The sequence below is a fragment of the Budorcas taxicolor genome, chromosome 9, assembly GCF_023091745.1.
Source record: "Budorcas taxicolor isolate Tak-1 chromosome 9, Takin1.1, whole genome shotgun sequence".
In the NCBI taxonomy this organism is placed as follows: Eukaryota; Metazoa; Chordata; class Mammalia; order Artiodactyla; family Bovidae; genus Budorcas; species Budorcas taxicolor.
In genome coordinates this window covers 57438986-57457174 of record NC_068918.1, presented here as the reverse complement: position 1 = coordinate 57457174, position 18189 = coordinate 57438986, and the positions used below count along the sequence as shown (strand labels likewise).

The following is an 18189-nucleotide window of genomic DNA, read 5'->3' as shown; positions in this document are numbered from 1 at the left end:
GAAAATACTTCCTTTTAGGTTTGATAGAATTCTGTAGTGAAACAACCAGGGGCTGGAGTTTTCTTTTATAGGACTTTGTAATTATTAATCAATTATCAGAATAAAGAACTGAAACAATTATTTATTTTGTTTTGGGTGAGTTGTATATTGTGGTTTTTGAGGAACTGGTTCATTTCACATTAGTTGTTGAATTACGTAGGTTAAGTTGTTTGTAGGATTCTCTTTTTTTCCTTTTTGCCATCTGGAGGGTCTGCAGTGATTATCTTCTCATTTATTCTTCTTATTTGTAAAGTGTATCTTCTTTCTTTTTCAGAGTTTCTAATGGTTGTAATCTTTATTGATCTTTTCAAGGAATCATCTTTGTTTCATTGATTTTTCTCTATATATTATTTTCTTTCCAAGTTTTTAATGAAAAGGCTTAGAATATTTACTTGAGACTTTTCTCTTTTTAAATATCATCATTTAGTAATATACATTTTCCCCTCTGTACTTCCTTATCTTTGTCAAAATTTGTGGTTGCAATTGTTGCAATTTTCTTTAGGCCTACAGATTATTTGGAGGTATGGCATTAGGTTTTTAAGTGTTTGGAGAATTTATGTTATCTTTCTGTTATTTATTTTTAGTTTAATTCATTGTAATTAAAGAATAGTATGATTCAGTTCTTTAAATTTGTTGAGGCTTGTTTCATGGTTCAGGATATCTCAGAATGGATGGTGACTTGAAATCAATGTGTATTTGTTGTATTGGTTATCGTCTTCTATAAAAGTTGATTAGATTCTGTTGTTTAGATTCCTTGCTCTTCTATATCCTTACTGATATCTAATGTTTTATCAGTAGTGGAATGATGGATGTTGAAGTCTCCAACTATAATTGTGGATTTGTCTATTTGTCCTTTCAGTTGAATCAGTTATTATTGACATATTTTGTAGCTCCATTGTTTGATATATACATATTTAAGATTGCTGAATTTTCTTGGTATATTGACCCTTTTTTCATTATGTAATATATATCCTTGTCCATAGCAATTTTCTTCAATCTGAAGTTTACTGTATTGTATGTTAATATAGCTCCTCCTGCTTTCCTTTGATACATTTTTGCATGATATATCTTTTTCCATCCATTTTCTTTCAGCCTGTCTATATTGTTATATTTGAAGTAAGTAGTTTGTAGATAGCATATTTTTGGGTCATTTTTTTTTTTATTGCACTCTATCAGTCTCTTTTAATTGATGTATTTAGACTATTTGCATTTATTTTTTATTTATTTTTTTTTAATTTTAAAATCTTTAATTCTTACATGTGTTCCCAAACATGAACCCCCCTCCTACCTCCCTCCCCATAACATCTCTCTGGGTCATCCCCATGCACCAGCCCCAAGCATGCTGTATCCTGCGTCAGACATAGACTGGCGATTCAATTCTTACATGATAGTATACATGATAGAATGCCATTCTCCCAAATCATCCCACCCTCTCCCTCTCCCTCTGAGTCCAAAAGTCCGTTATACAAAGCTGTGTCTTTTTTCCTGTCTTGCATACAGGGTTGTCATTGCCATCTTTCTAAATTCCATATATATGTGTTAGTATACTGTATTGGTGTTTTTCTTTCTGGCTTACTTCACTCTGTATAATCGGCTCCAGTTTCATCCATCTCATCAGAACTGAATCAAATGAATTCTTTTTAACGGCTGAGTAATACTCCATTGTGTATATGTACCACAGCTTTCTTATGTAACTATTATTATGTCAAAGCTTAAGTCTGTTATATATTTAGTTTTCTGTTAGGTTTCTGATTTTTATCTCTCCAACAGGGGAAGAGATGCATTGCCTCGTTATTGCTAGGTGGCGTTAGAAGGCCAGGTTCTCCTTTCAGCCTCTTTTGGCACCCAAAGGAGAAGGGCTCCTTCTTACTGCTGGTCGTAGTGTGACTACTGACTCCTCACGAGTTTTTCACTGATACCACTCTTGATAAGAGGGATAATAGTGCCTCATTACTCTTGTGAGTAATGGTCTTTTGTGGTGAGGTGGTGCCTCGTGGAAATCCTGATACTCCACTGACATCTTCTGATTTCACTGCAGGAAGGGAAGGGGGAGGAGCAAGTGTACCTCAGTACGGCTGGGTAGTGTTGGAAGCCTAGACTCCTCACTTGGTTTCCCTGACAGAAAATGGGAATTCATTACTGTCGCACAAAGATGTAAGTCCCATCTCTCAACTCTGCCTTTTCTGACACCACCTCAGCAAAGGGTGGGTGAACATCTTACTACACTCATTGAGGGTGCAATTTTAATAACTCTACCCAGCCCTTTCTGGTGTAGGTGGTTGTGATACTAACCATTTTTCTGTGGTGTTTGGCTTGAGTAGAGTGATCATTGTCAAAAAATTTTCTGTTTACTAGGCTGTTCCTTTCCTGACTTTTTGGCTAGAGAGAACAGAATTTATTGGAGTTTTTTGTCTGTACCCATTGGCATTTCTAGGTTGCCAGCATCTTTAGTTGCAAGTCTGGAATATATGAGGTTAGGAAAATGTATGTCTACTTCATCTTTCCAGAAACAGAAGTCTAAGCTGAAGCTTCTTTTAATAAGACTTTACTATAAACTTGAGATAAATACTCCTAGGATTCAATAAATATTTGTTAAATGGTCTTATAAATAAAGTACAGATGTCCTATTCATGGAGCCCAATCCCAGGCCAAGATGTTTTCTTTCATAGTAATTATCTTTTTGTAATCTTATATTTGTATGGTTCTTTGATTAATGCCTTTTATTTCGGTATATTAAATATTTCATGAAGGTTAAGATCACATATCATTTGGTCACCATTATATCAGTAGTACTTATCATAATTACTTTGCTTGGCACATAGCATGTATTCAGTTAATTTGCTGATTAAATTAATGTGGAACCACAGATACAGAGGGCTGACTGTATAGTCTAGGCAGATTTTCAGCCACCTGGAAGGTAAGCACCCCAAACCGCAGCAATGTTCAAGAGTCAACTGTATTTGTTTGGATGGGGTAAACAGACAAGGTAACTTTCAACCAGAGCCAGCAGCCAAAGCCACTAGTCGTCCCAGACCTATCTTCGTTGATCACCTCAAGGAAGACAAATTTTAATATGTTGGCGTACTTATAACCCATTTGTGGCGAAATAAGGTTCCTTGGTACAGAGTGGGAAAAAATTTACGTTTGATGTATATTTCTTGATTCCAGCCCAAGTTTCTGTTTTCACTTCTGTAATTCTCTCTTCTTAGAATGACAAGAAAATAACATTTTTTTTTTAATTCAGGAGAACCCCCATCCCTATCTACAAGAAGACATTTATCTTTCATCTTAACCAAGCAAATCACACCAGTTTACAATAGTATAACATTATATTGAGTTATTTTGTCTTAAACAACATCATATGAAATAATAATAATGACACCAATGATGGCTAATGTTTCAGTTCAGTTCAGTTCAGTTACCCAGTCTATTGAGCCCTAAATAGGTGCCAGATTCTGGGTTGTACACTTAAAAATTGATTTTCTACTTTGATCCTCAAAGCAACTATCTGAGGTAAAATTGCTATTCTCATTTTAAAGATAAATAAATTGAGGTACTAGCCCATTTTATAGAAGATATTGCCTGAAGTCACATATTTATCAAATGTAGGTTCTGCTTTTGACACTGACTCTAGAGAAGGCACTTTTATCTGTGATTTTTACCTGGTTAAATGCCTAGGAATGAGTAGAGAGAGGAAATTGTGCATGTGTGTATTCAACAGTTGTATCTCTTAATAGAGATAAAGTTCAACCCTGAAATTTTATCCTTCAGTCTCAACGCCAGCAACAAACCTATCTTTTGTGTTCCAAATAAAAATGTACATTTTTTTCTTCATAAGACAATGTAAATTTTATAGGCACATGAAGCCTAATTTAAATCCTGAGATATGCATAAATTTCCCTTGCCATTTGAGAGACTGTTACTGTCCCGATAACCGTATCTGTTCTCTCAGTCTGCTAAGGTAACAGAGATTTCAGCTGTGAACACAGCTGCCTGGTTAAAGATGCTGGTCTCTTGAAGCTTAAAGTAGCCACTTGATTAAGTTTTATCTAATGGACTGAGATAGTATTTGACATTTGAAATTTCTATTGCATGCCACTGAAACAAAAAGAATATTTCCTTCTCTTCATCTCTTTTTCTCACTAGCTGAAATTCAAACATGGTGGTAGGTGCTGAAGCAGCCACCTTAGAACATCCCCACAGGCACTATCAAACCTCTTCTGGAACAGTCAGTGGCATGTGTGTTTTTGAGGGGCATAATACCTTGTTGCAGAACTGCAAGAATGCCCTTGACATCCAAGTAAGTTGTGCTTTAGGTACTTTGATAATGGGCAACCTATGCTGTAAGCAGTGGCCCTGAACATATTTCCATCATTGGACAGATTGATTTGTTTTAAAGAACAATGGGTTATGGCTATCTTCAGACATTTTAAGGCTGCTCTATATGAGAATTAAATAACTGTTTTCTGTATGATTCCAAGGATAAGCATAGTTCTCAGTGTCTCTATACCCTATAGGAACACATATTACACTTAAAATGCAGAGCTTTTAACAATAAGAATTTCTCGAAAGCATACATGCACACCAAGTGTGTCACACTAAAATAATTGGAATTCCACCATTGAAAGTATTCAAATATAGTTTAGACAACCAGTTGGTAGAGATATTGTATAGAGACTCAGCCATTTTAATATATTAGTAGGATGTGATGGTATTTAAGCTCCTGACACTAAGACTAGTGATTCAAGAGATCATTAGAAATAATGGCACTTGGCTTAGAAATATAAGTGAAATTGAAAGTCATCCTATGGCTGCCATTGGGCTATATATAGTTGTGATTATTATCAAGTTAGATGTTTTATGCCTTAATTCAGGCAGCTACCTGAAAAAAAAAAAAAAAGATGGATGGAGAGTCTGTATTCTTTTGCCAGATTTCTTTTAACTAAGCCTTTGAGAGTAAATTAGCCAAACCAGACAATTAAACTCTTTAAAAATAAATATCTCCCAAGGGGGCTTAAAGAAAGCAAGAAAAGTCAGAGTAGAGGACTGGACTCAGAATAATTTATACCTGGCATGCCATCTTCAACTGATGGACAGTCACTTGGAAATTTATGTTGAGGCGGATTATTAGGCCTCATCTTGATTCAGCTGGAAATGTGCCATAGATGATTATTGATGGGAAGGGAGAATGGAAGAATATAATTTAGATATTTGCCATCTCTCTCATTGAGAATACCTGGCACACTAGTTAGATAGAACTCACAAAATTCATCTCTTGGGGGATTTCACGTGCTCCTGGCTTTGTTCCTTAGCTGTGTAGACGCAGCAGTTCCAAGTGTTCAGGTTCAATTAGGTTCAAGCACGGTCTCACATAACTCAGAAGAGTATAATGTACAAATCAGAATGCCAGTGTAATAGCTTGCAATTAGAACTATTATTGTCAAGCTGATTAAAATTCCTGTGTATTTTAGTCAGGGCACTCAGGCCACTGGTGATATTGAGATAGATGAGTTAATAATACTGATTTGTATATTACATTATAACTTTCCCTTTTCTACTATATTCAGATTTTTCTCTAACTCCCTGAGACTACATCCTGGTTCCCTGCACAGACTGACTGTGGTCATATTTGTTCTTAACGGTTTAGAGAAGTGCTTCTCAAACTACCTGTAGTGAAGGTCCAGTTTATTTTCTTTTCCCAGTCCATTATAGATGGGTAATTTAATACAAATGAATTATTATAAAAATAAAAAATAAAGGCATTTAAATTCAAGCATATACATCTTTATTATTTAATTCCATGGATATAAAGTAATTTCAAAATTCATATTTTGTAAGCAAAATAGTTAATGAAGTATTCAGTGCTAATGAACTTAGGAAAAATTTATAATATAGTGAAGTTTTATCTTGTATGCCTGGAGTAAACACATTATAGTACATTGGAGCCCATGTATAAACAATTCAACCAATGTATTGATTTCATTAAGTGGGATATGGAGAACAAGTTTATGATTTTAAATAGCTATCGAGGACTACAGCAGCTTTATTTAACATTTAGGATATAATACATAGGCAAATGTATTGAAGTATATAAAATGTACTTGAAATCAAGTCATTCCTAAGATAATAAACCACTCTCAATGCAACATTTTTCATATAATTATATGAACATATGATTATGACATTATTTATAATATAATTTTGAGAATTAAAATCTGGGTAAAGCCAGGGGAATATTTGGTCAGTAATAATATTGGAAGATATAAATCACTGATTTGCTCCATCATCATAGGGATATGTTTCATAGCTATGTAGGAGGGATACTCATTTCATACACCCCGAGTCCCCTTGTTCTGATATTTATTGCCACAAAGAGCCATGATGATGACTTCTATGGTTACACCAACTGACAAACCCTCTAAGTACAATTTTATTTAATCTACTAAATTGAATCTACCATTAAACAAACTTTAAATTTTTAGCTGGTGCATGACACTGTGAATCTTTCTCCATCAACTACCAAAACCCGATTGTCTAAATGCTGCATATTTCACTCAGAGTAGTTGAAAAGTTAGACGTTTTCTGGCCTCACTATGATTTTAATCTGCTTTATTGACTCTTGGATTCTATCATTTTCAACCTATTGTGGTTTTCATTGCTTCCATGTTCAGACTTTGTAAGACTCACCAACATTCACTATAGTTTCTAGCGTATTTCTGTCTTTAAACTTGATTTCTCAGTTAACACTTAAACCTAAAATTCACCAGAAAAAAACCCCATATTGGTAGAAAAGAGATTATACCTTAGCTCTCTTTGGTGTCAGTCATCATTTGCCTTAATACTTGGTGCCACTGTTTTGACCTCCTCATATTGATAGTTTGGCAGAAGGAATGAGAGTCTCTATGACCTTGAAAGATCATTTCCTATTAATATTCAGATATACCTCTCAGTGGTGTACCTCTCAGATATACCTGATATCCAGCTGGTAGGATCTATCCCTAATAAAGCTGCAAGCTAGCTGTTTTATGCTTATTTATTTGCAAATTACATTCATATATCATGTTCATCTATTTTTAGATATATTCTTCATGTCGGGGGTGGGAATGACTTTGTCTATGCCATACGGGGGATGGAGACAGTCTCTTTATGGAAGACTGGCTATGTAAGAATAATAACAAAGAATAACCACAACTGTTTATGTGTAGCAATGATAAATCTCTACTAGCAAGCCTAATCTATAGATAGTGTCATACAATATCAGTCTGACTATACAAAGTAAATTAAATCAAACTTAGATCATTTTATGAAACTCATCCTCAAGTCCAGCAATATAAAAATGATAAACACAATGGAAAAACAGAAAATTTAGCCCCAGAGATTCATATTATAGAATTACTTGCTCTTAATATTCCTTGTCTAGGGAATTCACAAGGTGACCAGCTAATCTCACATATACTTGTACATTTGTTATTAGAGATATAATCCATGCCAAAGCCTTGGGTTAACTATGTTTTAAACTGTTGATGGAGAAAGACTTTTACTCTATTCCTAGTAACTTGTTGTCATTTTACAGTAAAGCTAAGTTATAATTTAACATTCACTAAGGATCTAAATACTAATCAACAAAAGAGGTGCAATTATCTGTGCACATGTGAGGAGGGGTATAAATATAGTTAAGATGATGTTTTTTCTTTAGGAAAGCATAGCAAATTCTAATGTATATATATATCAATGGCCAGAAAATAATACTGCAACTGCAGCCTGTGATAATGATCACACAGGGGTTATAATGGAGATAAATGTTACCCTGCTTATTTAACTTATATGCAGAGTACATCATGAGAAACGCTGGGCTGGAAGAAGCACAAGCTGGGATCAAGATTGCCGAGAGAAATATCAATAACCTCAGATATGCAGATGACACCACCCTTATGACAGAAAGTGAAGAAGAACTAAAGAGCCTCTTGATGAAAGTAAAAGAGGAGAGTGAAAAAGTTGGCTTAAAGCTCAACATTCAGAAAACTAAGATCATGGCATCTGGTCCCATCACTTCATGGGAAATAGATGGGGAAACAGTGGAAACAGTGGCTGACTATTTTTCTGGGCTCCAAAATCACTGCAGATGGTGATTGCAGCCATGAAATTAAAAGATTCTTACTCCTTGGAAGGAAAGTTATGACCAACCTAGATAGCATATTAAAAAGCAGAGACATTACTTTGTCCACAAAGGTCTGTCTAGTCAAGGCTATGGTTTTTCCAGTGGTCATGAATGGATGTGAAAGTTGGACTGTGAAGAAAGCTGAGTGCCAAAGAATTGATGCTTTTGATCTGTGGTGTTGGAGAAGACTCTTGAGAGTCCCTTGGACTGCAAGGAGATCCAACCAGTCCATCCTAACGGAGATCAGTCCTGGGTGTTCATTGGAAGGACTCATGTTGAAGCTGAAACTCCAATACTTTGGCCACCTGATGTGAAGAGCTGACTCATTTGAAAGGACCCTGATGCTGGGAAAGATTGAAGGCAGGAGGAAAAGGGGACGACAGAGGATGAGATGGTTGAATGGCATCACCAACTCAATGGACATGGGTTTGGATGGATTCTGGAAGTTGGTGATGGATAGGGAGGCCTGGCGTGCTGCGGTTCATGGGGTTGCAAAGAGTCAGACACGACGAAGTGACTGAACTGAACTGACATGCAAAGTACTATTAGAGCACAGAGAGAAGAATTAATTCTTAGGTAGAAATAAAGGAAAGCTTTGAAGAAGACAATGAACATGAGCTAAATTTTTAAGATTGGTTGAACTTTGACAGACTGATGATGAAATGAGTGGTTGGCATGGCAGGGCTGAGAAGTGATGGCAAGGGGAATGGGCGAAATGAGTACATGGTGAGGAAAGGGAAAAAAGTCCTCTAACAAGTTTCCTCTTCCCTGACTGCCACACATTTTCAACTTTGTAAAAGAAAAGGAAGAAAATCTTTGGAACCAATTTTTTTTTTCCTGTGTGATCCCAGCATTGCTTATGTGGATTGTCAAATAAGGGATGGACTCATAAAAGGATATTAATGTGTCATTTTTATTGAGCAAAGTAGCATTACAGAACAGGTGATTTCAAAGGCACATGACTCTTTCATTACAGCCTTCAGGGGCAATGTTTGATCACTGAAAACAGGCTGCTTTGTTCCAGCTTTCTCTGATGTTTGGCATTATCCTGAATACATATGCTCTGACTTGGAAAGAATCAGTCTGTAAAGATTTAATAGATTCGAGATTTGCATATTGAAAATGCATGTCTTGTGGTTAAAAATGAAATGAAAACTATTTTTATATCTATATACACACAACATTATTCAGACACACATCTCAGCAATTTTTTAAGGCAATTAGGCACATTATAATGTGCTTGTTCTGAGATTATAAGTGTTGGCTGTTTTTTAAATTAACCATTTTATATTTTCACTGAGGAAAAATGTATTTTAAGAGACATAATAATGATAACAATGTACAAGAACTCTTCAAGTTTCAGGAGTTTGTGATTTGCTGTATTTCCTGTCACCTATCATGGACATAACTTTCTAGAGTTGGGTATCACTGACTTCTCTCTTTATTAAAAACGAGTTCATAGCTTTCTTACTTAGAGAAAATGGCAAGTCACAAAGAATTCAAGGCAAGTATTAAAGATTAACATTCTCATGAGGTTCTTTTCCTTGTATGACTGAAAAAAAAAGGGAGGGGGGATTTTCTTTTTTCGAAAGAAGAAGGATAATTAGATAGAGACCTGAAGTGGCAAAGGTTTTTGTATGGTGATAAAAGCTCACAGAATTTTCTGTTAGAATTTTGACTTCTGTCCTCTGTGAGTTGATATGTAATGTCACATAAATTCATCTTTTAATTTGGAATTCCAGTGGACCTTTGAAAAAGGGATGGCATTCCAAGTGAGCCAGTTTGCTATACATTACATCTGCAATTAGACATTCATTGCATTGAAATTAAGCTAAACAGACTTCTGCTGAAATGGGAAAAATCAAATTATATTCTATTTCATGTGACAAAAATCTTACCATGTCACTTTGCTATTTTAAATCCTCCCCTTTCCATGTCCCCACTGACACATCCTCTGCCTCAGTGACGCTGAGTGCTTCCTCTACCTGACATGTCCTTTTCTCTGCTGAGTTTTGCTACAGTCTCAGAACAGAGACTATTTCAGTCATACATTTGTTGTCTAGACCAGTGCTTTCCAGACCTTAATGTACTTATGAATCATCTGGGGATCTTGTTAAAAATGCAGGTTCTGATTCAGCAGGTCTGGGGTCTGGCTAAGGTCCTAACAAGCTCCCAGGTGATGCAGCAATGCACACTTTGGAGAGCAAGCGCCTAGGTATGTATGACCTCTCATTAAATTGGTATTAGTTCCTGAACCCTGATAACTGAAAATGTAAATTCTCTGACTCTGAGGTTGCTTCAGACTTTAATTGTTTTGTTATTGTTTATTGGTAATTTTATAAACACACTGCATGATCTGGAATCCCTCTAATTCTCCGTCTCCTTTCTTACCAGTTCCCACTTCTTACTTATATTTAAGATATAAAATATTATGTGAAGTTTCCAGAATGTATCAGACTCTTTCACACTTCACTACCTTTTCAAATACTATATCCTCTCCTGCCCTAACATCTTGTGAGGTTTCCTTTAAAACTCAGCTAGCTGTCGTCTCCTCCATAATCCTTTCTCTAGTCTCTTTACCATGTAATTGCTTAGTTAAATGCTGCCAATTTACTCCCACAATGCCCTGTATTTTCTGTATTATAGCATTCTCATAATCTACTGCAATTGTTTGCTTCCTTGTCTCTTCCTTTCAAAACAGTGCTTCTATGGAGAAAACATATGGATTGGACCTCTAATGCATGCATGTGTTGCTCAGTTACTTCAGCCATGTTTGACTCTTTGTGACCCTATGGACTGTAAGCCACCAGTCTCCTCTGTCCATGGCATTATCTCAGCAAGAGTACTGGGTTGCCATTTCTTCCTCCAGGGGATCTTTCTGACTCAGGGATCAAACCCACGTCTCCTGCAGCTCCTGCACTGGCCAAGGAACTCTTTACCACTGAGCCACCTGGGAAGCCTCTATATCTCTAATTACAATGTCAATTAGATTACTGTCAGTTAAATGCCAGATTAAATTACTGCCAATTACAATGTCTGACACATAGTAAGTGTTCATTAAAGATTGCTCAATAATTGAGGAAGGGAGGTTGATGTGTTGGTAGATATACAATAATATAGCGTAGTATTTTTTTCATGAAGCTTAAAATTAAATTGGGAGTAATAGAAACTAAAGTCATAAAAAGTTAAGTCAGGATGAGATAATACTGTAAAAGTAAAATGCTACTGTGAGATTAATTGCCAAATGAGAATCAGAAAATAACTATTCTGAGCTCACTGGAAGAAAATGTCACTGTGGATTTACTATTATTATTTAATATCCCAGTGTGTTCCATGAGGGATTTGAGATGGCCAACAACACAACGTATTGAAGTTAATGAAAAGTAATGAACATATGTGTATGTAGTTAAGGGAATAGTGTGAGAAAAGAAGCGAGTTTTAGAAGTATACGAGGAGTGCATACACTAGCTTGTCTGCAAAAATGACCCTAGTTTTTGGACAATAAGATTGGTGTGCTAGATTTCATTTCCACTCTGCCTGGAAGGCTGACTCCTGTGGAGTCAGCAGCGCCATTGTCCTCTAGCTTCTGGCTGAACTGGGCTGCACTGGCTTATGATCCAATGGAGGAAGAGTGAGATCAGGACATTTATGTTCTTGTGTTTTCTAGAACTGGCTGTGCCTGTGTGTAAATTGCCCCTTTGTTGAAATCTCCTGGTTGTTGTTCAGTTACCCAGTTGTGTCCTTCTCTTTCCCACCCCATGGACTGTAGCACACCAGGCCTCTCTGTCCCTCACCATCTCCCGAAGTTTGCCCAAGTTCATGTCAATTGCATCAGTGTCCATTGCCCAAGTTCATGTCTATTGCGTCTATTGCATCCATTTCACACATGAGTCATGCTGTGTAAGGCCACCCAAGATGGATAGGGTCATAGTAGAGAGTTCTGACAAAACATGATCCGCTGGAGGAGGGAATGGCAAACCACCCCAGAATACTTGCTGTGAGAACCTCATGAATTGTATAAAACCTCCTTAAATCATTCTGATTTGCATATGTCCCCTGCTCCCTGTTGAGACTGATACAATCATAGAATTGTTTAAAGCTAGATTAAATGCCATTTCCTTCTGCAGAGGATCTTCCTGATCCAGGGATCAAACCTGGGTCTCCTGCATTGCAGGCAAATTCTTTACAGTTTGAGCTACAGGATAGACCTAGATTAAATGCTGGGCTTAATAGCTTTCATGATAACCATTAATGCTATAAAAGTGTTTTAGATACCTGCTATATCTGTGAGGAAGGGTCTCAGCAGAGAAAAATTCAGAAAACCAACCAACTAACCTAAAATCTTATGCTCTTATTGTTTGTATTTTAGTGTGGTAAAGAGGGTTTAAATCATATTGGAGAAAAGAAAATTGATATATTTAAAAATGAGGTGGATGAAACTGGAGCCAATTATACAGAGCGAAGTAAGCCACAAAGAAAAACACCAATACAGTATACTAACACATATATATGGAATTTAGAAAGATGGTAATGATAATCCTGTATGCGAGACAGCAAAAGAGACACAGATGTATAGAACAGTCTTTTGGACTCTGTGGGAGAGGGAGAGGGTGGGATGATTTGGGAGAATGGCATTGAAACATATATAATATCATATAAGAAATGAATCACCAGTCTAGGTTCGATGCAGGATATAGGATGCTTGGGGCTGGTGCACTGGGATGACCCAGAGAGATGGTATGGGGAGGGAGGCAGGAGGGTAGTTCAGGATTGGGAACACGTGTACACCCGTGGCAGATTCATGTTGATGTACGGCAAAACCAATACAGTATTGTAAAGTAAAATAAAAAGATAAATAAATAAACCTAAAAATAAAAATAAAAATCTCACAGTTCTGCAATGTTTATTTATATCAACTTTTGGTTTCCTGTTTTATTGTTAAGTGACAATATCACAAAGATGTAGTTTGGGGGTTGTTTCCTTTTTACTGAGGGTAGGTTATCCAGAATTTTTATTCTCCTGTTTCTTGTTGCTCATCTTTTAGTTATTTCACTGTTCAATGTTTCTCCATCAGGAGATATAAAAGAAAAATTAAATAGATGAAAATTTGAGGTTTGACATCTATGGTAAAAGGTTTCTTAGGAAGAAGACTGAAATTCTGAACTAAAATGAAGCTTTTCAGTTTGCCTGGATTGGTCTGCCCTCTATTGCCATCAGATATTGAGAATTGTTTCCAGCTTGTCAAAAACAAGAGAAAAAGTGGGCAAAATGTTATATTCATGATGATGAAAATAACTAGGTATTATAAATAGATGTAATACTCTTAATATGAAGCCCAGGTATACAAACCCTCTGTCTTTGAAGGTTCAGTTCAGTTCAGTCGCTCAGTCGTGTCTGACTCTTTGCGACCCCATGGATCGCAGCATGTCAGGCCTCCCTGTCCATCACCAACTCCCGGAGTTCACTCAAGACTCACGTCCATCGAGTCGGTGATGCCATCCAGCCATCTCATCCTCTGTCATCCCCTTCTCCTCCTGCCCCCCAATCCCTGCCAGCATCAGAGTCTTTTCCAATGAGTCAACTCTTCACATGAGGTGGCCAAAGTACTGGAGTTTCAGCTTTAGCATCATTCCTTTCAAAGAAATCCCAGGGCTGATCTCCTTCAGAATGGACTGATTGGATCTCCTTGCAGTCCAAGGGACTCTCAAGAGTCTTCTCCAACATCACAGTTCAAAAGCATCAATTCTTCGGTGCTCAGCTTTCTTCACAGTCCAACTCTCACATCCATACATGACCACAGGAAAAACCATAGCCTTGACTAGACGGACCTTTGTTGGCAAAGTAATGTCTCTGCTTTTGAATATGCTGTCTAGGTTGGTCATAACTTTTCTTCCAAGGAGTAAGCGTCTTTTAATTTCATGGCTGCAATCACCATCTGCAGTGATTTTGGAGCCCCCAAAAATAAAGTCTGAAGGTTAGATTGTATTACAACCTTGTTTGCAGTATTTACTTAGATCATTATTGACTCATGTGGGTTTCACTCTGTGACCTAGCAAAAAAATATAAATTCCAGTAGGAGAAGACATGGCTGAGCTTGACCTTGGAAAGATGAGCTAAAGGTACTGAAGAAACCATAAATTCAATTTACAATAATAGCAAAAATAAGATTGTTTACACTTTGCCCAGTGGATGAAGTGAAAAATCTAATATTTTTCCTAGCAAGTGCTATACATTTTGCCAAGCTTGATTAAATTCCTGTTTAGCAGGTGTCTAAGAGAAGAACTGAATAAAAATGCTTCATATGAGGCTTTTGATTCCTACTTTGGTCTTCATTATTGAATTCTCTTTTTCTTCCTCTTTTCAGGTTCTGTTTATGAAATGTTTGGAAATGAATGCTGTTTGTCAACAGGAGAAGTGATTAAAATTACTGACCTCAAAATTAAGAAAATCATGGCTGAAATTTGTGGGCACGTTGAAGGTTGTGTGTCTCCACAATCATTTGAACTGCCTATGAATTTTCCAGGTACATTATTTTGCAACCATTTCTCATTTGTAAAACTGTATTGTTAAATGTTATATAATCTCTACAACTGAAAACAATGAAAAAATGGTATTTTTGTTTTATTCTAGGGTACTGGGTGAAAAACTCAGGTCTTATAGTTCAGTGATTTTTAAGGACTAATAGAAGTCAAATATTTTCTCGCCTTTTCAGTAAACATATTTTACTTAGGAATTAATATTTTCTGCTAGATAGTGGGAATGAAGAAATTAAAGATATATTTTCATAATTTATGTAGAACTAATTAATATTTCTTAATCATAGTTGCACTCTTTATTCCTAGCTCCCTGGATCACTGCTAAACTTCATTTTCTGGCCATACTGACAAGTTTGGCTGCTCTTCTTTGTCTAGTTAACTCTGTCTTCAGAAATTAGCCTAGATATTATGTCTCCTAGAAAACTTTTGCTGACTTTATAATTCAATCTAGATATCACTCTTTTATGTTACCATAGTATCTTGGGCACCATACTATACACCTTATTGGATAGTAATTAATGATTTTCTTATTCGTCTTATTCTTTAGACCAGAGTTGGCAAGCTCTTTTTGTAAAGGACCAGATGGTAAATATTTAAGACTTCACTTGCCAAATAGCCTTCACAACAACTACTCCACTCTGATGTTGTTACATGAAAGAAGCTATAGACACTACTTAAACCAGTGAACGCGGTTGTGGTTCCATAGAAATTTATTTCAAAATCAGGGGATTGGCAGATTTTGACCTGTGAACTACAGTTTGGTGAACTCTGCCTGAGAATAAAACCCATACAGGAGACATCAGAGACACAGGTTCAATCCCTGGGTTGGGAAGACCACTGGAGGAGGTCATGGCACCCCACTCCAGTATTCTTGCCTGGAGAATCCCATGGACAGGGAAGACTGGCAGACTACAGTTCATAGGGTCGCAGAGTTGGTTGGACACAACTGAAAAGACTTGGCATGCACGCATGCAATGTGGCAGTAAGGTGTGGCAGGGGTAGAAACATTCTCTAGTCCTGTGATTATGTCATTGTGTTTTTGTGAACTTGTGCCTCTGAATTGTGAACTTCACGAGTGCTTCTTGGTCCCCTTTGCCACATCCTTAGTTCGGACAGTATGGCTAGAGTGGGTTGAAGTTGGGTATTTCCCTTCTCCCTTGTGGAAAACCAGCGCAGGCTAAAGCTGGGTATTTCCCTTTCCCCAAGTGGAAAGGTGAGAGTGGGCTTTGTTGTGTATTTTCCCGAAGTGGAAGGCTAGAGTGGGTGTTAGCTGTGTATTTTAATCTCTCTGGGTCAGTGAGTTTTAATAAAGCATGGATTAAGAATAGAATGCTCTGGCCTGTTTCAAAATGGGGTTTTCTACCTTCCCTCTATGAGAAGCATGAGGAGATTTTTCTTTGATATTCACTGTGAGGGCTAGGTTGAGTTTTTGGTGGTAGAACTTAAAAAATTGTGGTCCCTCCCTATGACTAGATCTCCCTGAAGGTTTTTACTCGCATACTTGTCCACTTTAAGCCTCCAGCAATTTGTTGATTGCAGTTCGGATTTGTCTACGCTGGTACTGGTTTTTGTAGCAGTTTCTTCTCTAGTAAATTGTGATTCTCTGTACTTGCTTGTCTGTCTCTCCAGTTTTGGAGGCAGTACTTTGTCCTCTGATCTCACTTCTCTAATGTACCTAAGAATAGTCGTTGATTTTTTCAGTTTGTTCAGATTTCACTTTTCTTATGGACAGAGGGATATCACCGAATTCCTTGTATGCCAGACTAGAAACCAGAAGTCTGATGCTTTTAAAAATAATATCTAATTATATGTGTGTATATTTAGTGATTTTTTCAGTATTAGTCTGAGGATTACAATTAATGTCTTAATTTTTAGCAATCTAGTTTGGATTAGCCAATTTAATTTCAATGGTATAAAAAATTTGGCTCCCATATAGCTCTGTTTCTTACTCCTTGGTTCAGTTCAGTTCAGTTGCTCAGTCATGTCCAACTTTTTGCAACCCCATGAACTGCAGCACTCCAGGCTTCCCTGTCCATCACCAACTACTGGAGTCTATGCAAACTCATGTCCATTGAGTTGGTGATGCCATCCAACCATCTCATCCTCTGTCATCCCCTTCTCCTCCTGCCCTCAATCTTTCCAGCATCAGGATCTTTTCCAAATGAATCAGCTCTTCTCATCAGATGGCCAAAGTATTGGAGTTTCAGCTTCAACATCAGTCCTTCCAATGAACACCCAGGACTGATCTCCTTTAGGATGGACTGGTTGGATCTCCTTGCAGTCCAAGGGACTCTCAAGAGTCTTCTCCAACACCACAGTTCAAAAGCATCAATTCTTTAGCACTCAGCTTTCTTTATAGTCCAGTTCTCACATCCATACATGACTACTAGAAAAACCATAGCCTTGACTAGATGGACCTTTGTTGGCAAAGTAATGTCTCTGCTTTTTAATATGCTGTCTAGTTGGTCATAACTTTCCTTCCGAGGAGTAAGCGTCTTTTAATTTCATGGCTGAAGTCACCATCTAAAGTGATTTTGGAGACCCCAAAAATAAAGTCTGCCACTGTTTCCACTGTTTCCCCATCTATTTGCCATGAAGTGATGGGACCGGATGCCATGAACTTAGTTTTCTGAATGTTGAACTTTAAGCCAACTTTTTCACTCTCCTCTTTCACTTTCATCAAGAGGCTCTTTAGTTCTTCTTCACTTTCTGTCATAAGGGTGGTGTCATCTGCATATCTGGGGTTATTGATATTTCTCCCAGCAATCTTGATTCCAGCTTGTACTTCTTCCAGCCCAGAGTTTCTCATGATGTACTCTGCATATGGAGTTTTTATTATTATAAAAATCACATCTTTATACATTATGTGCCCATCAGCACAGATTGTGACTTTTTTATGCAGCTTTTTTTTTAATAAGCTAGGAGAAAAAAAAAAGAAAACAAAACATGCATTTAAGTGTCTTTTACTTTTGTAGTTACCTTTATTGATAACTCTTATTTCTTCACATACAATAGAGTCACTGATTTGTGTCCTCTCATGTCAGCCTGAAGGACCCCCTTGGGTGTTTTCTTGTATGGAAGGTTTGGTAGTGATAAATTCTCCCAATTTTTGTTTATCTGGAAATGTCTTAATATTTTCTTTATTTTTACAGGATTTTTTTTTTTCTGGACAGAGAATTTTCGGTTGGTGATTCTTTTCTTTCAGCACTTTAAGTATGTCATCCCAGTGATTTCTGTCCTCCATGGTTTCTAGTAGAAATTAGCTTTTAATCTTATGAGAAACCCTTGTACATGATGAATCTTTTCTTTTCTCCTCACCCCCCTCCCAAATTCTCTATTTGCTTTTACTTTTCAACAGTTTAATTATGATGTTTCTAGCCATGGATCTCTGAGTTTATTCTAGCTGGAGTATGTTGAGTTTCTTAAAGTGTAGATTAATGTTTTTCATCAAATTTT

At 36.9% G+C, this 18189-nt stretch overlaps 1 protein-coding gene across 1 annotated transcript in view; it reads left to right on the top strand.

Annotated features, from left to right (window-relative positions):
- THEMIS (thymocyte selection associated) overlaps nucleotides 1-18189 on the top strand; it is a 193118-nt gene that overhangs the window by 22664 nt on the left and 152265 nt on the right. The window contains exon 2 of the mRNA XM_052645612.1: nucleotides 14562-14720. Within this exon, the coding sequence (XP_052501572.1) occupies nucleotides 14562-14720 (159 nt within the window). The remainder of the gene's footprint in view (nucleotides 1-14561; nucleotides 14721-18189) is intronic.